The sequence below is a fragment of the Sminthopsis crassicaudata genome, chromosome 3 (assembly GCF_048593235.1).
Source record: "Sminthopsis crassicaudata isolate SCR6 chromosome 3, ASM4859323v1, whole genome shotgun sequence".
NCBI lineage: Eukaryota > Metazoa > Chordata > Mammalia > Dasyuromorphia > Dasyuridae > Sminthopsis > Sminthopsis crassicaudata.
Window position 1 is genome coordinate 632,069,625 of NC_133619.1, and position 23,036 is coordinate 632,092,660.

The window sequence follows — 23,036 nt, forward strand, 5'->3', positions numbered from 1 at the left end:
TTTCCAATACCAACATTTCCATCAAAACCTGCTCCCAGGAAAGGAGCCAATGTGTTCATTCACACTAAGGTATAAATGACTGAAAGACTTAATGTACCATCCCTCCCAGGAGTAGTTGTGTTTCCATCTGTGAAAAAGCCTGGTTTCTTTTGGTGAAATTTCTGGGAAGAAGGGGAAAGGGACCTGAGAGAATGAAGGTAATCTTTTCTTAAGATTTCTAAATCACACAGTCTTCTCATTTGTCTGTTCCTCTCTTAAATATTGCCAGCCTTTCTTTTAGGCTTATCTCCAATTGGAAAATCTATATCTGTCAATGAAGAACTAGAATATTCGCCTCCAACTCCATTTCTAACCTTTCCCACTTTCAGCCCCATTCCTTATCCTTTCCTGGGCGCTGATGGGGGACTCTAATTATCTGTTCCCAGAACTATCCAAAACTACCTGGTATGGCGCCTGGTGCAGGATCAAATTAGTAACCTGAGCCATCGATTCAAGGACACCCGAGTCAACTATCGCAAAGTGAGTCATCCCCTTCCCTGACGAATCTATCAAAGAACTCTCAGATCTGTCAGATTGTCATTTTTATACCACTCTTTGAGATCATCCCTATCTTTCACCCCATTAATTTTTAATTTCATCAGGGTGAGGAACTTCCAGAAATTTCCCTAATTCTTCCAGAGTCACATAGCCAGTGAATGTCTTAACTCACATCTTCTTAACTCCAAAGCCAGCCTACTATCCATTATTATTTATTCACTGACATCCAAAACAGTCTAATGCATTTGAAAGAGACCTAGATTTAGAAGTGTAGGACACAGGCTCAAATTCTGGCTCTGACATTACCTGTGTGATCTTGGACAGATCACTTCCATTCTCAGGCTCATCTCTAAAGTGTGAGAGTTCAACTAGAGTTACCTCTGAAGAAGCTGTCTCTTCACTCTGTTGAAATATTCAGCCTTAGAGATGAGAAAGGACCAGCTATTCATTCTTCCCCAGTAGAATATAAAGGAGTGAAACTGAGGTCAGTGTTGGACCTGAGCCTCAGTTGTAATGCTTGTACAAGATATGCAGTCTCAATCCTAGTTCCCCAATAGAATATAAAGGAGTGAACCTGGGGTCAGTGTTGGACCTGAGCCTCTGTTGTAATATTTGGACAAGATGTGCAGTCTCAACCCTGGCTCAAGATATTAAATGAGGGGAAGATGGCTCCTGGACCCTGAACCTCTTCCATCATGGAAGACTTGGTTTCATTTCCTAAACAGGTTCCTTTCCCAAAATCTGTACTAATGTGTTAAGAGAAAATGGATTTGTTTATGATCATGTTTGTGGATTTGATATAGGTGCCAATCCCCCTATACTTCTGGTCTTTTAAAGACCCTTTTTGTCTTCCTTTATACCCTAGAATAGATGGGCTCCTCTAGGAGGGAGATGAGGGCATGGGTACTTTGTAAAAGTGTGTGTGTATGTATGTGTGTGTGTGTGTGTGTGTGTGTGTGTGTGTATTTGCTGCTTGCCAGTTGTCAGGCCCTAAGTCTACAAGTATGGACTGTGTCCAGAACGAAAGATTATATGGCTTCAGTCCATAGATAGCTCATCATTGAGTCTCAGATTATCTTCCCCCCCCCATTCTACTCCCTACTCCATCAAAATGTAGGCCTCCAGTTCAAACATCTAGCTACCTCTCCAGCCACTTTGTGATGATTAAAAAAAGTTAGAGAGTTTAATCATTTCGTTAATTTAATCATTTTATTAATAAGCCCAGCACATCTATTAATAAAATGATGGTTATATCTCTCTTAGACAAAAGACACCTAATGGTGGTGGATTCATAATTTATATGACTTTCAAAGAATAAATATTGCTGAAGGATGCCAGCCATCTCTGATTGGTTAACACAGTGGAAAGTGGGCTATATTAAAGTGACAGTTTTGGGATAGGTGATTGGGGTCATGCAAAATTTGATCAAAGAGACATCAATTTCCATATCAATGTTTTTTTGACAAAAGGGAGAATCCACACTTCCCTAGATCTCTCTGAGCAAACACAATGAGCAAGAATATATGAATATATCCATTATCCATTAGTCCAAACTTGAGATTTCTTTTACCATCTTACTAGATCTTGGCCTGGGTAATCTTTGAGATTTCCCACATTGGTTAGTTTCTAGATGAAGAAGTAGAGAAGGGAAAAAAAAACAAACAAAAAAAAAAAAAAAAAAAACCTTGGTCCTAATTCAATCATTGGTTATCAATTACAAGTGAGAAATAGTCATTTCTCACACCTGCAAAACCTATCCTAGGAAATAAAGATTAGCTCTATTATCTTTCTTGGACCCCAAAATGTAGATATGTCAAGAAGGAAACTTGATAAGCAGAAAAATATCCTGACAATGAGCATTGCCCCAAAGTAAAACAGATAATTTAAGGAAGTAGTGGGTTCCTCCTTGAGATTTTTAAATGAAAACTAAAGGATTACATATTGGGAAAGCTATAAGGGCAGCTAGCTGACACATGGGGATAGAAAACCAATTGTGAAATCAGAAATATCTGAGTTTAAAACCCATCAGACACTTACTAGCTGTGGGACCCTGGGCAAGCCACTAAACGTGTTTGTCTGTTTTTTCAGCTGTTAAGGAGTTAATAATAGGTACCTACCTCCCAGAGCTATCCAGTAAGGATCCAGTGAGATAATAATTGCAAAGCAATTAACAGTGCCAGGCCCAAAGAACTATATGTGGTTTTTATTAGTAGTAATTATAGAATGGATTTTCATTCAGATATAGGTGGGATTCCACCCTTTCTGAGATTCTTTTCAACTTTAGGGTTTTATGATTCAATGTCATTTAGTGACAGCTAGAACTCAACTTGAGACTTTTGTTGTTCAGTTGATTTCAGATATATGCAATTCTTCATGACCCTGTTTGTTTTTTGCTTTTGTTTTTTAATCTAAGAGTTAGAATGGTTGGCCATTTCCTTTTATAGCTCATTTTACAGGGAAACTGATGCGGATAGGATTAAGCAACTTGCCCTAAGTCACACAACTAAGGAGTGCCTAAGGCCAGATTTGAATCCATGATGAGTCTTCCTGATTCTAAATCTGGCAGTTTTTACCCTATGGTACCACCTAGCTGCTCTACTAGCTGACAGTACCCTAATTCATTCTATCTTTTGTGGACATCAGAAGTCATCTCGTGAAATCTTAAATCTCACTATCAGGCAGAAAATAGAGAATACAGAATCAGGGAAAGGCATTCTCTCTATTTAACAAATCAGTGGAAAGGAGAAAATGGAAGAAGGAAACAAAGACCAAGGTAGTAAACAGAAAAAAAAACATCATCTTCCTGGAAAAACTAGCGCATATCTAGAAATTAGAGGAGATCCTGAGTTTGACTCTACCTCCCAATAAAATGAAAGTAGCTTAATATTTGAAGGCCTCCACCACCTTATCCTAAGTTTCTCTCTAGCTCCAGCTCCTTATCCCCCACACTAGACCTTGCACTGTTCCCCAGACCCACTTTCATGAATTTCAGTCTCAATGATTTTATTCCTCCTTTCTTTACATATAAAATACCCACACTCACCAGTATCATTGCTAATTGAAATTCTAGTCATCTTTCAAAGTGCAGCCCAACTCCACTCCCTCCAGAAAGCCCACCCAAACCCACAATCATCTCTACCTCCCCTGAGCACTTCCTCTCCAGGTGCTTCCTTGCAATGCTTTTCGTTAGGTACTTGTCTCCTTCCTGACATTGGGGCTCTCTGTATCTGTCTGACTGTCATGTGGAAGAGGGGTTAGCTTTGCTCTGCTTAGTCCTAAAGGACAAAACTGGAAGCTGTGGGATCCTCAGGAGTTGCAGAAGACCAGGTTTTGTCTCAATGTAAGGGGGAAAAAAATCCAAACAATAAGAGCTGTTAAAAAGCAGAATGGGTTGCTTTGGGAAGTAATTTGCTCATCACTAGTAGCATTCAAACAGAGAAAGGATGACCACTAGGTAGGCTCTTATTTTGGTATGGATTGACCGATAAATTCCCTTCCACGTCTGAGATACAGTATTACCTAGAATGACAGGTTAATGATATACCTAGAACATGCTTCTGGGACTATCTATTCAAACCCCCTCATTTTACACAGATGAGCTTTCTCTCCCAAGATCACCATATGGACCAGACTACTTCTTACCTGTGTAACCTAGAATAAATATCATTTAACTTCTGTAGCTCATCTGTAAGTTGAAAGAGTTGGTGGACTAGATGGCCTCTGAGTTGGCTTTTAATTCTAAAACCTATGACCTGACCTCTCTTTCAATTCTGAGATAACGATTCCTTATGGTTTGTTTCCCTGTGTAGGCCATGTGACCCTTGAGAACAGAGATAATGTTCATTTTAGGTTCATATGCAGAGCAGACGAATGTGTAAAGGAATAAATGTATAAATAAACAAATACAGGAGTGAATGACTGTGTAAATGAATATATGAAGGGGTGAATAAAAGAGGGGAAGAGGAAGTATCCACTGTATCTCTCCTTCCAGGCTTTATATGGGACTTCACTGGAGGATGTACAGTGGCGGGAATGCGTGCGTTACGTCAACAACAACATGGAGAGTGCTGTGGGTGCCCTCTACGTGAAACAATCATTTGCTGGTGAGAGTAAGAGGATGGTAGGTAAAGCACCATTCCTGGTCTTCCTGCACCACTCCTGTGTTCCATCCCTTCCATTGGCGTGATCTTTTTGTCCCAGACTCCCTACCTCTAACAAATTTGGCCACTCGGGAACTCTCCTGGGATGAGGGAGACAAGTCAGTCCAAATGATCTGAGTGCCATTTTTCCTCCCTGCTCTATGGTGGATGGTGTATATTCTTCATCTCTTAACCTTGTTCAACTGCCTTTCTCTTAGAGGTCAAGCTAGCTTGTCTTGTTAAACATAACATAATCTTCATTCATTGTTGCTGTAAGTTGGAGAACAAAAAAGGAATGAAAATCCTCTTGCCTTGACTTTGCCTTCATGCTATTGTCTTTATTTTAAAAATAAGGGAAACTGAGATAAAGTGACTTGCTCTGAGTCAATGATAGGGCCCAATTACAAAACACGTCCTCTCCTCATGAAGACTCCTCCTTTTCCAGTCCTAAATTGAAGAGCTCAGAATGAATTACAGTGGCTACAAGTATAGAAATTACCCTAGGGATGACTTCAGCTGTTTTTTGGGGGAGATATAGGGCAAGGATATTCTCTGCATTTGCTAAACCAGCTTCTGCTGGTCCCAAGATCCTAGGATTTGGCATTGGAAGTGACTTGAACAATGATTTTACTGGTTTTCATTTTTCTTTTTTGGAGGCAATCCGGGTAAAATGACTTGCCTAGGGACACACAATTAGTAAGTATCTAGACCAGATTGGAACTCAGCTCCTTCTGACTTTAGGACCATTGCTCTATCCACTGTGTCACCTAGCTGCCCCTGAACCCACGGATTTTCTAGAGGCAGTGAGTAAGGCCCCAAGAGGAAAAATAACTTGCTAGATGATTAACTAGTGACTGAATCTAGAATCCAAAATAGCTGAGTTCAAATCCAACTCATTCATTTATTAGTGATCAGTTCAGCCTTGTTGATATCTGCAAATGGGGATAATAATAGTATTTATTTCTTAGGATTATTATGAAGATCAAATGAGATGATATGTGTAAAGCACTTAGTGCCTAGAACATTATTACTCAGGTGTGGATGACTTTTTATGATCCCATTTTTGGATTTTCTTGGCCAAGATCCAGGAATGGTCTGCCATTTCCTTCTCCAGTTCATTTGATAGATGAGGAACTGAGGCAAACAGGGTAAAGTGACTTACCCAGGATAACTAGGAGGTGTCTGAGATCAGATTTGAACTGAGGCTTTCCTGACTCCAAATGCAATATTCTATCCACTGCTTCATCTAACTGCCTTGTCTAGCACAAAGTAAGAGCTTAATAATCCCCTCACTCCAGGAATTTCAGGTCTATTGACCTTTTTACACAATTGTCATATGAGAAATGACGAAATTCTATCTATAACAGTCTGAGCCTTGGAGAGATCCCAGCATGGTCAATCCCTCCCCCTCACCAGCTGACCTCAGGGCTTCTAGAAGCCCTACTTCTACCTGCCTCCCCTTCAAAAAGTCCACAAAGTATAACTTGTCCTGGACAAATGTTCTCCCCTGTGGGACAAAAAGTCCCTAAAAGAAAAGTCATTTAAGTGGACAGAGATGAAGCCCCTCCAAATTCAGAGATTCTGAATACATTTCAGGCATGGGGGGAGGAGGGTGAGAGCTCAACTCTTTCTTGTGGAAGTTTTGCTTAAACTTTTCTTTTCAGGTCAGTGATCTCATCCAAAAAATACGTGAAGTATTTATTGAGACCCTCAATGAGTTAAAATGGATGGATGAAATATCCAAGAAGAGAGCTCAGGAGAAGGTGAATGAGAATTTTGGGGGCTGATCCATTTGGGAATGTCACTCACACTTGTTCCCTGGGAGGGAATTATAAATTTATCCCACATGTTTGGAGGCTGGGAAAGTGAACTGTCCCTATTTTAGCCAAACTTGGATTTTTCTACTCAAAGTAGTAGAGTATAAACCCTGATATTTCCTCCATTAATGTTTTTGCTTCTGTTATCATAGGTAATCATCACATTAGGAGATTTTTTTAAAAATATCCATTCATAAAATTTTTATTTCCAGCTGCCAGACAATAGTGGATACTTGGATCCAAGAGTACCTGACTTCAAATCTAAGATTTGCTAGTTCTTTAACAATGGCTTTTCAAAGCCAGTGAAGGGATGCAATCTGCATTAGTGATGGGAGTGTCCACACAATGAACATCTACATTCTCCTGAAATAATAAACCTTTCCCACATTCACATATATAGAAAATAAATAAGGTTCAGGAAATGGAAATGACTTGTGGGGTATCTGAAGCCAGGTCCAATTCACCTAAATCCAACATACTCTCTACTTTTATGCCCCTCTGCGTCCCTTCTCTATTGCAGGCCACAGCCATCAAGGAGCAGATTGGCTACCCAGACTACATTTTAGAAGAACAAAATAAGAAACTTGATGATGAATATTACCAGGTGAGGCTACCACCCCACAAGTCACTCACCAATTTCCTTGTCTTCAATGATGTTAGTCAGGATGGAAAAGAACTGGGGATATTGTTGGTGCCCATTATGAAAGACTAAATGAACAGTCTAATGGAGGAATATGATGGAATCTCACCCTTGTTCTAGAAGGGGTCTTCATATGTGGTCCAAGGGTCATCTAGACCCTGAATGTTCAAAATAATCAACCTATTTAATAAAAACACAATCAGATTTTCCCCAAGTAAAAGCAGTTCCTGAATGGATTGGGGAAAGAAGTTCTCAAGAGTATAAGAACCTCAGGTTTAAATTAACTCCTTAAACTCTAACCAGGATCCTTGGGCCTATGAAAATGGTGTAGACAGAAATTACAAATATAGAGATTAAAAGAAATCTGGGAAGACTTGTCTGAACTGATGGAGACTCAAATCCACAGAATAAGGACAATAAGAACTAAAATGACTATAGGATTAGATAGGATTATTAGTCATAGTGTGATGTTCATTCACACTAAAGGAAGATGGAATTCTGGGTAACTGAGTACCAGAAAATAGAGAATGGAATGTCACTCCGGCAGTGGGAGAAGATGGAAACAGGCCTAAAAAGAGATAGCATGCTATCAACACTACCAGGCAAGGTCACGCAATGACTTGTTTTTATTTAACAAATTTCCTTTATCATAAGGGAGACTTCAAAAATGGAGGGGAGGGGAAAAGTAGTTTAACTACACCAGTTCTCGAACTGCATAATAAAGTGAGAATTATCAAAACAATTTGCTACTGGCTAAGAAAGAATGATAGATCAGCAGAATAGATTAGGTATAAATTTCATTATAATAAATGACCCTACTAATCTAGTATATAATAAATCCAAAGACTTAATCTTTTGGAACAAAAACTCATTATTTGACAAAAACTGCATAATAGTATGATAGAAACTAGGTATAGACTAACACCTCACTCTGCATACCAAGATAAGATCAAAATAGGTACATGATGTACACATAAAGGATAATATCATAAGCAAATTAAGAGGACAAAGAATAGTTTATCTTCAGATTTATGGAGAAGGGGAGAATTTAATACCAAAGAAGATATAGACAGCATTATGAAATGTAAAGCAGATCATTTTAGTTACACAAAATTTAAATATTTTTGTACAAATAAAATTAATGCAACTAAAATAATTTAGTTGCATTAGTTTTATTTGTAAAAAATAGTTAAAAGCAAAAATACTGGGGAAACATTTTGTGGCAAATTTCTCTGATAAATACCTCATTTCTAAAATATATAAAGAAATGAGTCAAATTTATAAACATAAAAAACACTTGTTATTTGATAAATGGTCAAAGGATATGAACAGTAGTTTTCAGACAAAGAAGTCAAAGTTATCTATAGTCATATGGAAAAATGCTCTAAATATTATTAATTAGAGAAATGTAAATGAAAACAATCTGGGTATCACTTTACACATTTTTTTAACATGACAGAAAAGGAAAATGTTGGATGAGAGGATGTGATAAAACTGAAACACTAATTCATTAGTGGTGGAGCTCTGAACTGTTCCAACCATTTTAGAGAGTGATTTACTATGTCCAAAGAGCTATAAAACTATGCCTCCCCTTTGATCCAGCAATATCACTGCTAGATTTATATCCCCAAGATACCCTCAAAAGGGAAAAGGACATATTTGTATGAAAATATTTATAGCAACTCTTTTGGTTGTTGCTAAGAATTGGAAATCAAAGGGATGCCCACCACTTGGGGAATGGCTAAATAAACCATGGCATATGATTATAATGGAATAAAATTATAAGAAATGACAAAAAGGATTATTTAAGAAAATCCTGGACTTATATGAACTTATGTATAAGTGAAGTGAGAGGAACATTATACATAATGACAGCAATATTGTTTGTGAATAATTGTGAAAGACTCAACAATTCTCAGCGATACAATGATCCAAGACAACCCCAAAGTACTAATGATGCAACTACTATCCAAATGCAGAGAAAGAACTATTATTGATTGAATACAGACTGAAACATGCTGTTTTCAATTTTTTTTTTGTTTTCCTTTTATTTGAGTCTTCTTGAATAACATGACTAATATGGAAATGTATATAATTGCACATGTATAACCTATGTTTGATTACTGAGATTTGCATGTCTGAGAGGGAGGGGGGAGAGAGGGAGGGATAACATTTAGAACTCAAAACTAAAAAGAAAAAATGTTTTTAACTCATAAAACTTATAAAAATAAGGATCAGACTTCAGCTCTAGGATATCTATCAGTGACTGATTAGAGAAAGTAGCCATAAATCTTTTATTTATTTGTTTATTCAGTAATAAATTATATTAACAGGATGGTTCAGGAATAGATCTTCTATTCGTGCTCACTTTCTTTTAAAAACTTCCTCATTTGGACTAATTATTTTTTATATTGATATTTCCTTCCCTTAGCTAAACTTCACAGAGGACTTGTTCTTTGAGAATACATTGGAGAATCTTAAGTCTAATGCACAGAAAAGTCTGAAGAAACTGAGGGAGAAGGTGGACCAGGATGTGTGAGTACAGTGGCAGCTGCATGAGAATATTCTTCAGAGCAACACAAGTCCATAAGTCAGTGGAATCTAAGTTCAAATTACTATTGGGTGACACAGGCAAGCCATTTAATCACAATTGTTTCCAAAATAATAATAATAATACCAAACAGCACCGATTTCTATAAAACTTCAAAGTTTGCAGAGTCCTTAAAAATATCATCTCATTTGAGCCTCACAATAACCTATGAAAGACTCACTGTTATTATGCCCATTTTACAGAGGAGGAAACTGAAGTCCAAAGATATTGTTGTTTGTCTTTTATTTTCAAAGAGTACCATATATCAGAGAGGTGATGCCATGAATTGGATTGAAGTGAGGGAGGGCTGTGCAAACTCACCAGCCTCACTTTCTTATCCAGAATATTCTGGGTCAAGTAGCTATTAGAAATCAGGACAATTGTAGATGGATCTGAATGCGATGGGAGAAATTAACCTTTTAAAGCTAAAGTCCTTATTAAGTGATAGTTTTAGACTATATATTCAAAGAATATATATATATATATTATATTCCTTGGATGGGATATATATATATATATATATATATATATATATATATATATATATACACACATATATATACATATACACATACATACATATATATATATATATATACATATATATCCCATCTAAGCCAGAGCAGAACATAACAGCTTCCACCAGAGTAGAGAACAATTTCATCATCAGCAATGTCCATAAGAACTGAACTAAAAGTCAGGACTTTATAAGAAGGGGCTAGGGAGCTCTGAATCTCCCTAAAATATTGGTGATTATGAATCATTTATCACATTAACATGTGTGTGTGTATTCACATGTGTTTCTGGACTGGATGGAGAAACTTATTTCTGATCCTTTTTGCTTTTCTTATCATTGTTCTTTCTTGGGTGTTGAGTCTTGCTCAAGATTACGGAATTAGTACATTTCTAGGCAATATTTGAATTCAATGACTCTAGGCCCAGAGCTCTATCCACTGTACCACCTTGCTATCTAAGCACTCTAATTTACCACCTCAAATCAACAAACCTCTTTCTCTCTGAGACAATTGGAATTAAGGGACTTGACCAGGGTCACCCAGCTAATAAGTGTCCGAGACTACATTTGAACTCGAGGAGTTTTCTTGACTTCAGGGTTGGCACTCTATCCACTGTGCTATATAGCTGTCTTAAAAATCATCATATAATATCCAAAATAATCAAAGCTCATGTGTCTAGATCTCTTTTAACCCCAACGAACAAACCTGAGAGTTGGGGATGCTGTGACTCCCATTTTGCAGAAGATGAAACTGAGATGGGAGAATTTAAGTGATTTACCAAAGTGCACAGTTGGGTCAGATTGCCTCTACATGGGACATCTCTTAGTCTTCTACAGCTTGGTCACAGTCATCAAATCTAATTAGTGATCACTGTGCTCTTTTTCAGCTGGATCATTGGGGCAGCCGTAGTCAATGCCTTTTACTCTCCAAATCGAAACCAGATTGGTAGGTAATATGGTCCCTCTCTTCCTATCTTGGCTGAAATCTTTCCCTCTCCTTCCTCCACCTTGGGGTTTGTATTCCTTTTGTAACAACATTCCTTAAACCTAAATCACTCTGATTCTCACTGATGGGACAACATAGGATCCAGACCACGACATTATTAATCATTGTTTGGGTTCTGATGACTCAGAGGGGATGTAAATAGCAATTGTTTCTATTTTGGCCAGCGGGGTGTCCCTCTTCCAGATTGATTTTTTTTTTTTTTTTTTTGGCTAAGTAAAAAAGGCCTTTTTTTTTAACCTCATTTCTTACCTAGCCTTAATCACATTACCTCAGGAAAACTGATGCGTGGGAAAGGCCTTAGCATAAAAAGACCCAAGTGTCTCCCTGCATCCAGGCTAGTTCCAGTCATCCTGTTCTATATCTAGCCACTGGAGCCAGATGGATGCAGAAAAAAGAGTAAGGATGGTGACTTTGGATAGCCCTACCTCACTTAAATCCAAATCACTTGCAAGTCATGATGTCATGGTCTTTTTCTAGAAAGAACAACATCAACCTTTGGTGGCCAGTGCCCTCCCCTCCTACCCTGACAGTGAGAAGGGAGGTAGCCATAGGCTCCCAGATGGAGAGCCAGCAGGTCATCTAAGGTCATTTGGTCCAATATCTATTTTATAGAGGAGATGGAGGATTGTGAACCTTTGATGTAGGACTGGAAGGGATCTCTGAGAAGTCTCTCTAATCTCTAGAGCCTATCCCCCTTTCCTCCCATCTTTTTGCTCACACAGAATCTAGAATTTGAGAATTAAAACTGAACTCATCTATTCAGTTCCCATCCAGCCACCCCACACTCAAATAGGATGCTCACTCTAAAGTTTCCAGCAAAGAGTTGTCCAGTCTTTAACTGAAAACCTTCCAGAAGGGTTTACCCAGCCCCTTCTATTTTTGAGTAGTTCTGACAGGTTTTTTCTTTGACAAAAGCCTGAGAAAAGTAGAGGGGGAAACTGAGGCCGGAAAAGGATAGTTATTTGTTAAGCTCCAGGGGCAATCAGAGTTGGAACCCAAATCTGCTCACTCCAAAGCCAGCATTCTTTTAATTGTCTTTTTGTATAGGTTAAAGCCTCAAAGGATTAACCTCAAATGAGGGTAAGAATCTCATTTAGCAAATGAAGGAAAGATATGTATACGTTTCTCCCACAGATCCCCAAAATTATAGACTTAGAAGAGGAAAGGACGGCCTGCTCAAAGGAAGTGCGTTCATATTCCCATACATGATCACTGAGCACCCATTAGGGACCTTTGAGGGATTCTGCAGTCCTCCATGGGAGGATTGGGAACCACATTCTCAGCCCTGTAAGCTAGGTGCTACATGATATCAGTTCAATCTGGATTTATGTCTTTCTCTATGAGCTTCATTTTCCTCATCTAGGAAATGGGGATAATAATTTGTCCTGTATTTTGTTTATATGAAGTTATTTTCATGGTGTCTCCCCCATTTGACTGTGCATTTCTTGCTTTTCTTTCATCCCCACTGCTTGACACAGTGCCTGGCATACAGCAGGTGCTTAAGAAATGCTCATTGGCTGGCTGACTGACAAAATCTATGACTCTAATCCTGTGATCTCCTCCCAAGCAGTGAGCAATCTAAAAGAATAAGGCAATAGGCTGACAGAGTCTTATAAAGGAAAAAGCCCTGGCTTTAGTATCAGAGGACCTGGATTCAGATCTAGCCTGACATTAGTTGTGTGACCTTAGCAATTTATTTCCCTTTCTGGGCCTCAGTTTCCTGATCTGCACAATAACAAGTTGGAGTAAGTTGTCTCTGAAGTCCCTTTCAGCTCTAGGTCTATAAGCTATAAGCTGCTGCTTGTTCTGCAGTGTTTCCTGCTGGGATCTTGCAGCCCCCCTTCTTCAGCAAGCAGCAACTTCAGGCCTTGAATTTTGGAGGGATTGGGATGGTGATTGGCCATGAGATCACCCATGGGTTTGATGACAATGGTGAGTAAGATCCTCCTTCACCCCTCTTTCTTCTCAAATACACCATGTATCTAATCCCCTCAGGCAGAGACCAATGATAATATTCCAAGTTTCAGTGCTGAGGTCCAGGCCAGGGGGTGAAATGAGGAAGGACACAGATGGTGTTTGGGTGTTGGATTTCAAAAACCACTCATCCTGATGGAGGTTATAGGATAGCCATGTGTGCAAGCTCAATAAAGACCAAGAGCTGAGCCTCATTGCGCAGGGTGAGAAGGGAAGGGTAGCATGAAGGGAAGTGAGTGAGTGGGCTTGGAATTTGTAAAGAATCTTGTTTTAATCTCTCTACCACATGTTAGTCACATGACCCTGAGCAAGTCATAAAGATCCCAGAAATCACCTTTGTCCAACCCCAACTAAAATGGAAATCCTCCATAATTATCATCCCATCTCTGCTTGAAGGCCATTACCAAGGCCTAGAAGTCTCCCACTGGAGACGATAGCCCATCTGGGCTTGTTTTTCATCTGTCAGAAGAGGGATCTACACTAGACATTGACCCCATCAGCTCTCCAAGCAAAATTTTAGAAGCTGGAAGCATGGATGTGGCCAGCTTCCCAAGTAGAAAGCCCGATTTGTCACAAAATTGGGCATGGGATTCACTAAGTACTTCTTGATCAGCAGGAAGAGTCATATAATGGATAGAGAGAGACCTTGGAATCAGGAAGAGCTAAATTCAAATCCAGTCTATTGTATTCAGGTCATGTGACCTTGAGCAGTTCCTTTATTTTTTCTTGCCCTAAGTTAACTCTCACTTGTAGAGTAGGTGTCCATGTGCATTGGGAGACTCCATGTTCACTCTGTACCAATAAGTTGGTATTTGTACCAATAAAAATCACAAATTCAGTCTCCCCACCAAAACTTCAGGGTACCGGAACATAAAACAATTCCTGACTTGGAGGAACTAACAGTCAATCAGTAAACAGTTATTAAATACCTACTGTGTGCCAGTCAGAATACTAAATGCTGAAGATACAAAAATAAGGAATTTACAATTCAATAAGGAAGAGGTCAGGAAGGGGAGCCAGGAAAGGCACCTACTCAGGGGAAGGAGACAAAGTCAGGCAAGCCACAGGAGAAATATGGAGGTGTCCTTCAATGGGATTTTGGGGTTCATAGTGCCACCCTCCAATCAATCTACAAGATAGAGGAAACAATATGTAAAGTGACATTTAAGTAAGGGGAGGAGTCATAAAAATCAAAAGAAATTGAGCTGAGCTTTGAAAGAAATTAGGAGGTCTGTGAAAATGGAGTGCATTCTGGACAAAAGATATAGTTTAAGCAAAGACATGGAGGTGGGAGAGGGAATATTACGTTTAGAGAGCAACTGGATAGACAGTATGGCTAGGATAGCACGCAATTAGAGAAAATATGGAGATGACGTCCTAAGAGGTGTTTGGACTACAGATTTTAAATTGCCTTGGCCACCCAGCTAGTAAGTGTCTGAGGCCAGATTTGAACTCGGGAAGATGTTTATCTGGTTCCAAGCCCAGTGCTCTATCCATTAAGGAATCCAACTGACCATATGGATTCTCAGATGACCCCATGTGACCTCCCAGCAGTGGCAGTAACTCATTTCCTGTTCTGTTCAATGTTGCTGATGGGTTGGGTTTGTGTGTTAGTATCCCTGTTCTTTCTAGAGCCAGGCTGTCTTCCCCTGGGCCGTCTCCTTCCCTTCTCTTCCCCCAGGCAGGAACTTTGACAAAGATGGAAACATGTTTGATTGGTGGAGTAACTTCTCATCCCAGCACTTCAAGGAACAGACAAATTGCATGGTGTATCAGTATGGCAACTACACCTGGGACCTGGCAGGTGGTCAGCACGTGAGTGAGAGAGACATCCCCACGTTGCTAGCTAGAGCGCCCAGCTCCCAAAGGAACCTGGGCAAATAAAAGCCTGGGGGTCAATGGGCTGTGATGGGAGTGAATAACTAACTATCTAATTACTCAACCAACCAACAAGAATTTTTAAAACACCTACTATGTGTCGGGCACATAATGTTAGGTTCCTGCCTTTGAGAAGTTACATCTCAAGGATGAAAGGAAACAGCACATGCATAAGGTTTGTGTACAAGATTACTCAAGAGTTACAAGTAGCCTATCTGCCAAGGGAAAGCCAGGAACTATAGGAACACAACTGTAAAACACTTCCCACACAAATATAGTCATATCTAATCAGTTGGAAAAATATCAAGGGCTCATGAGTAGGCAGAGTGAATATAATAAAAATGACAATACTACCTAAATTAATCTACTTATTTAGTGTCATATCAATACAACTCCCAAGAAATTATTTTACAGATCTAGATAAAATAGCGAAAAAAAGGTCATCTAGAAAAGCAAAAAATCAATAATTTCAAGGGAATTAATGAAAAAACAATGCTAATGAAGGTGGTCTAACTGTGCCAAACCTAAAATTATATTATAAAGCATCAGTCACCAAAACCATTTGGTATTGGCTAAGAAATAGACTAGTTGATCAGTGGAATAGGTTAGGTTCACAGACAAAATAGTCAATAACTTTAATAATCTAGCGTTTGACAAACCCCAAGACCCCAGCTTTTGGGATAAGAACTCACTATTTGACAAAAACTGCTGGGAAAATTGTAAACTATGATGGAAGAAATTAGGGCTTGATCCACTCCTAACACCACTTACCAAGATATAAATGCGTTAATGACTTAGACATAGTGATATAAGCAAATTGAAGGAACATAGAGATTAAAAAGTAGCTCTCCACAGGAAATCAGATTTTAGCTGATTAAAAATCCTGCTGTATACCAGGCTCTGTATAGAAAATCAGAGAAAGCAGTAGATACTGTGAGGAAAGAAAGAGCAGGAATGATGTGAGAGATTATGAAAGGCTTCTTGGAAGAGGTGGCTTAGCTGGGCTTTAGAAGAAGGATGGGATTGGAGGGGAATAAGTTGAAATGTCTTGTCCCAATGATTCTGCTTTTTCTTTCTCATACCCAAAGGTGAGTGGGGTTGGCACACTAGGAGAAAACATTGCAGATAATGGAGGCATACGGCAAGCTTATAAGGTAAGCTGGATTTCATTTCTTCATTCAGCCCCTATTTAGTGCCTACTGTATACAATTGATGGTCCTGTGCCAAGTTGTATTTTGAAATTATTTCTTGAGTATTTGAAGCCTGAAACATAGGCAGAAGATCTTGGGATTTAGAACATAAATGGAACTCAGAAATTATCTAATCTAACCCACTCATTTTATAGATAGGAAACTGAGGCAGAGAGAGAAAAAATGATTTGTCAAAGGATTTCAACAAGGGTGAGATTCATAACTCAAATGAGAAGTCTTATACTCTAAACCCAGGACAAAAGATTTTTAAGGTCATCAACTCAGAGCCAAAAAAGGCCTTGGAGCTTAATGTAACTGATGAATAAATTGAGGCCCAGAGGAGTCAAGGTCACAGAAGCAGTCAGCAGCAAAGCCAGGATTTGAACTGAGACCTTCTGACTACTAATCCATTAGCAATCCATGCTGCTTCCTCTGTTTACTTGAGCCTGCCATTTAGCAAATGAGAGCTTCCATTTACAAGGCATTGTCTGTCATTCCCCAAAACTTGAAACTCAGTGGCGATACCCGCGACTAACTCATAGCACAGTGGATAAGGCATGGGGTTTGAGTTCAAATCCAGATTCAGACATTTTATCAGCTATGTTACCCCAGATGAGAAATTTAACCTCTATCTGCCTCACTTTCTTTGTCTGTAAAATAGGAATCAGAACAGCCCTTAATTTATAGGGTTACTATGATGATCAATTGAAGTAACAATTATCAAGTGCTTATCTCAGTATCTGGCACATAGTAGGGGTTATATGTGTTTACTATTATTGTTATCATTATAGTTATCTGTAAAATGGGACCATAACAGCCCCCTACCTCTCAGAATTGTTGTGAGGATCAAATGAGATAATAAATATAAAGCACATAGTAGGTATATATTTTTATATGGTACTATATAACTGTCAGCAATTATCATTGTGCCTGTGCCAGACTGGGTTGGTCCCAGCTATAGAAAAATCTTTTGCCATGATAGACTCTCACACATTCTGGGTAACACCGGCTTTATCTATCTTATACACAGGCTTATATAAAGTGGATGGAACAAAAAGGAAGAGAACCCACACTGCCAGGACTGAATCTTACCCATGAACAGCTTTTCTTCATCAACTTTGCCCAGGTAGGACCTTAAGCCTATTACCAGGTCAGGGAGGGATCTCCTCAGCCTCTCCTCTCTTGCCTTGTACATCCCTAGGTCAAAGGGACTAAAGTTTTCTGGATTTCAGGTGGCCTCTACATTGGCTGAGCTACAACTAGGGCAGGGTGAATGGGGGTTCTTCCCAGGAGGCAGAAATGTAGAGGGGTATGACATACAACATTGCTCCTACAGTGTTGCAGCAACAAAACTTAGCAATAAAAATATGGTAAAAGAAGAAACAAGCAGATCATGAACTTGCCTTCTTCCCAACAGGGACTGGATAATGTGCCCTGAAGTTCCATCCTCCCTTCCACTGAATTTTCCTAAGTACAAAGATTTCTAATTATACCTCTCTACATGAACCTTTACAGAATAACCAGCACCTAAGGAAAGATGTATTCTTCATCTATTTAATCATTAACTAGGCAGTATTGTGGTTCAGACCCTGCTGAATTCTTTATATAATTCATTCATATATATATACATATATATTTGTTTATTATATAATTTATATAATTAATTCTTTATATAAAGCATGAGAAATTGAGAGATGGAAGGAATATAGAGGTGTCTCATTTTATAAATGTGTAGACTGAGGCCCACAGAGGGAAAGAAGGATTTGATCTCAGATCAAACTGCCTTACAACTTTTGGCCAGCCACATTTGCAATAGGTATTTTAATTTCCCTACCCACTAGCTCCTATAATCTTTCCCCAAGTCTTGCCTTGAAGGCAGAATAGTAGTTAATTTATTCTCATTTGACAGATGAGGAAATTAAGGCCCAAAGAAGGACAATGAGCTTGCCAAAGGTCACTTGGCTAGTAAGTTAACATAATGTAAAAACAGACCCCAGCAGCACTCTGTTCCAAGCAATGCCTTAAAAGAACATCAGCTTCACATGCTACCCAATGAATGGTCACTCTGTTTAAAGAACCCTAAGAAGGGGGAAACCACAACCTCTTGGGCAGCCTCTTCCTCTTAGGGATGGCTTTGATTGGTAGGATATTTCTCATCCCAAGTCTAATCTGCTTCAGGTGAAAGATGTCCAGTTCCTTTGACCATTCCTCAGATGACAGAGAATTAAGTAGTTTCTGGTTCTTTTCTATGTTTGTGTTCAGAACTCCTCCCCAACACCATTCCACTCTTCCCTGTATACACAGTGACCTCCAATGACAGGAGGCTGGTAAGGGGCTGGACTGGGGACTGGGCTTATTCTGTGAAAGCAAAGTCCCCTGGGGACCACAGCTATGAGCAAGAGAATTCTACATGGGCCCATTGTATTCTTCCATAGGGATGTGTGAACTGTTACCCAGGGCTCTATGAGAAGACACACTCTTTCCCCACAGGTTTGGTGTGGATCCTACAGACCGGAATATGCCAGTCAGTCCATAAAGACAGATGTCCACAGTCCTCTGAAGTACAGGCAAGCAGAGCATTCTGGATCTACCTGCTGAGGTCAAGGAAGCCAAATCCCTGAACGTCCCCAGATGCTGGGACTTTTACAGGACAATCCGTTTCAAAGAAACCCCATTTATAAACCAACCTTTTCTCTTCCCTGAGCCAGGTTGACTTCCAGTGGTGTATCCTTGAGTGAACTCATTTGGGGAGACTACTCTGAAACCCTTTCAGGATTCAAAATGAGGAGGCAGAAAGATGTGGGAAAATAGGGAGTTAATTTGCCAGCAGAGCTGGAACAAGGGTAGGCCAACAGAGCTCTGGCCCAGGGCACTGAATTCAAAGTCTTCCCAATTGAGAAAGCATTGATGTTAGAGAATAATAGCAATTCTTGAAGCTCCTCCAGTGACCTAAGTCCAGTAGGACTTGGCAACAGACTAACAAGAATAATAAAAAGGGGAACCCACCAGGTGATGGAGCTGGTATGCCCTGGGTAGGGTTTGTGGTTCATAGCCTGAGTACAAAAATTTCTAGTTATTCTAGTTATTCCTTGGTACCAGGGAGGCATTCACTCTCCAGCTGCCTCCCTCTCTATACCACTGACTTGCAAAATGCCATTGTATCTCCCAAGTTATTGCCTCCCTTGTCTCTCCATGAAGCTTTCTTGGGTCAGTGTTGTTTTAGGGAGGAAAGGAAGGAATATTGTCTGAGCATGTCTATGAGAATATTTTCCCGAGATTTGCATACCCTACCCTGTCACCAGTGTTCCCCTCTGTAGTCAGGCCCCAAGCTCTAGACCAAGGCTTCTTCATCTGGGGTCCACAGACTGCTAAGAGTAGAGGTCCATGATTGTGAACAGATAAAAAATACTTTGGGATTCAGTCATGTCCAATTCATGAATTTCCTGGACCACAGCATGGCTGGCACTTTTATACTCTTCTACCCCCTCAAAATCTTCCCAGGTCCATGTTTGTTGTTTCCATGAAAAAATTGTACCTTTATTTTCATTAACCTTTCATTTTTGGGTGATCCTCTGTGTTTTCATATATTTAGTTAATATTTTTTCATATTTAATTCATTTTTAATTATTTTTTATTATTCATTTTTCATTTAATTTCATTAATTCATATATTTAAAACAAGCAAGGATCTCTAGACTTTCCTAAATTGCCAATGGAGTCCAAGTCACCCAAAAGGTGAAAAATGGTTGCTCTAAATCTTGTTCTCTCCCACCATGATCAAATAGTTGGTAGGGCTCAGCCCTCCAGCCTAGCTAGGTGAGTTTAGCTCAGAGTTAATTAACTTACTTGCCATGGTGAGCCTTCTGAGATATCTCTCCTACAAAGCTGGAACCAAAAGGGGTGTTTCAGTCTCTCTACAGAGCCAGCACAAAATTGTCAGAGCCACAAAAGACCTTCAGTTTCCCCTGGTGGGGCACCACCTAATTTCACAAGCCCGGTTTGTTTTGAGTTATGGAAGGGAGCTTAGAGTCTATTAAACCAATCCCCTTTCCATATGGAAACACTGAGTTATCCAAAGGATGGGCACTGAGCTAGTGGCAAAGTTGGCAAAGAACCTGCCATAATAATAACTGTAATAGGAATTGGGCATGGGGAACTCCCAGAGGAGGAAACTCCCTATACTGATGTAGGTGTGCACTTCCTCTTCATTATAGAGTTTTGTAATCTTGCGGAGAGCACTGAGAGCTTCCAGACTTAGTATGTGTCAGGAAAGGATGAGACTCTAGTCTTCTGGGCTGCAAGCTTTCTGCTTACCAGGACACACTGTCATCATTTTCTATGTTATCATAATAACTTTTTGTTTTATTATTATATTTACATTTATTTATGTTATATACATATTAATTATAATTATGATAATTGTCTATGTACAATATTTTATTACAATGCAATATATTATAATATAGTAATATAATAATTATATATTAATTATAATTCTAATAATTGTCTAGGATATTGTATTCTATTTCACATCAAATTATGAATCACGGCATATATCACTTTACTCTGTGTGCCTCAGTTTCCTCATCTGGAACATGAGCTTGGGAAAGTCGGTACAGGATTACAAACCTGTTGGGCTAACCAGGAAGAGTAACACAGTAGTAGCTAAGAGGTATGATTGGATTACATTTAATGAAACACCTCAACCAGATTATAGTCCATTTAGGCTCCAGACTTCTTGGCTGATAAGTATACATTAAAAAAAAAAATAGATGGTTTAATAACAGGAATATAATAATAATAATAATAATAATAATAATAATAATAATAATAAAAGGAAATAGTAAATCATTCCAGTATCTTTGCAAGAAAATCCTTAATGGGGTGACAAAGAATTGAATATGAATGAAATAAGTGAACAATAAAAACATAATAATTGGAATATAATATGCAAACTAATATATGTATATATGTCATGATTATAATTATATAGGGTATATTATATAATTATATAGGGTATATAATATTATGACATATTTTATACTATGTGTAATAGTATAATGACATAATTGTAACATAATGTTCTGTATATATATATATATCATAAGACTACATTATGTTCATGATTATACATGACATAGTATATTATACATTGTATATTGTGAATGTATAATAACATTAAGCCTCAGTTTCCTCATTTGCAACATGAGGATAATAATGACCTCACAAGATCATAGTGAGGATTAAGTTGAATAACATCTATAAAATGAAAACTCTGGATATTATTTGGTCCTCATAGTAACAGGTGAGATAGAAGCTGTTATTATTCCCATTTTACAAGTGAGCAAACTGAGGCTGAAAAATGACTTGCCCAGAGCCACAGAGCCAATGTCAGAGGCAGCATTCAAATTCAGTGTTTTCTTAACTACTCACTCTACTACTTGGTTACAGATATTGCCACAATCCAAAACTCTGTCTACCGCCTAATCCAAATTTCTTTCCTAGGTAATAATCCTACCATTCTAGAGTTGCATGTGCTCCCTTTATGACTATTTATGTTTTTGTTTTTTTGGTTTTTTTTTTTTTGTTATTGTTTAGTTGTGTTTGAGTTTTCACAATTCTATTTGGGATATTCTTAGCAAAGGCACTAGTGTGATTTACCATTTCCTTCTCCAGTTCATTTTAAATATAAGAAAACTGAGGCAAACAGGGTAAAGTGACTTGCCCAGGGTCACACAGCTAGGATATGTCTGAGGCAGGATTGCAATGTAAGTCTTTCTGTCTCTAAACCCAGCTCTCTGTCCCCTGCACCAACTAACTGCCCATTGAGCAGCATCTGTCCATAACTAGGTTTTCATTCCTGTTTCCACTTGTGTCCTTCAGGGTCATGGGATCCTTGCAAAACTTTGAAGCCTTTTCAGAAGCCTTCCATTGCCACAACGGGACAGTAATGCATCCGGAGGAGAAATGCAGAGTGTGGTAGCTGAAGACTGAGCTCAAAACCTGTGCTTCAATCCCCCAGTCTGTTCCAAGCAGTCCAGGAGACCAGCTTTGATGGCTGGGTTCCTTCTTGGGGCCATCTATGTGCCCAGTGCTTTTTCCCCTTCTGTCCTAGCCCAGGACAGGGCCTGCCCCAGGTATTGTCTCCGCCCAGAGGCAGATATAAGAATGGAGATGTTCTCAGGTACTTGTCAGCCTGAGACTGGGGAACTCCTTCTGGGGGGAAAAATGACTGTTTCAAATGACATTTAGACTGTTATTAATCCATCTAATATTTTTTTTTAAATGTATATTTGTCAGCCAGGATCATTAACACAAGAAGTCTGGAGCCTAAATGGACCCAGTTGAGATGTTTCATTAAATGTAATCCAATCATACCTCTTAGCTGCTACTGTGTTACCTCTTTCTGGCTAGCCCAACAGGTTTGCTTTTGGGTATAGAAATGTGTAATCCTGTATCAACTTTCCCAAACACCTGGTATCTGTTAAATATCTAAGTGTTTCAAACTCAAGCAAAATAAACCTATCTGAAGCCAACTTTGCCTTGTGAAGGGTTGTTACTTTGTATCCTTGGAGTTCATATTAGAGTGGGAGTCATTTCACTTTTGGAAGGGAACATGAAGGAAGTAAGGAACAAAAGAACAAACAAATGAACAAACAAACAAAATGAGGGAAAGTATTAGGCAGCTACTATTCAAGAAGTATTCTTGGAAAACAAAAACTAGTGAAATATGGTATCCACCTTCAAATAAC

General features: G+C 39.0%; 1 protein-coding gene across 4 annotated transcripts in view; it reads left to right on the top strand.

Moving 5' to 3' along the window:
- The window catches only part of MMEL1 (membrane metalloendopeptidase like 1), a 66,889-nt gene extending 44,069 nt beyond the window's left edge, over positions 1-22,820 (top strand). For 3 of the 4 annotated variants that reach the window (XM_074306490.1, XM_074306491.1, XM_074306493.1), the window contains 12 exons: positions 426-519; positions 4,529-4,657; positions 6,341-6,439; positions 7,014-7,097; positions 9,565-9,668; positions 11,125-11,183; positions 13,056-13,175; positions 14,899-15,032; positions 16,184-16,249; positions 17,316-17,411; positions 18,776-18,852; positions 22,168-22,820. In XM_074306490.1, coding sequence (XP_074162591.1) covers positions 426-519; positions 4,529-4,657; positions 6,341-6,439; positions 7,014-7,097; positions 9,565-9,668; positions 11,125-11,183; positions 13,056-13,175; positions 14,899-15,032; positions 16,184-16,249; positions 17,316-17,411; positions 18,776-18,852; positions 22,168-22,267 — 1,162 coding nt within the window. In that variant the 3' untranslated portion in view covers positions 22,268-22,820. Of the gene's footprint in view, positions 1-425; positions 520-4,528; positions 4,658-6,340; positions 6,440-7,013; positions 7,098-9,564; positions 9,669-11,124; positions 11,184-13,055; positions 13,176-14,898; positions 15,033-16,183; positions 16,250-17,315; positions 17,412-18,775; positions 18,885-22,167 lie in introns of all 4 variants that reach the window. The other variant, XM_074306492.1, reaches the window with a different exon arrangement.
- The last annotated feature ends 216 nt before the right edge of the window (positions 22,821-23,036 follow it).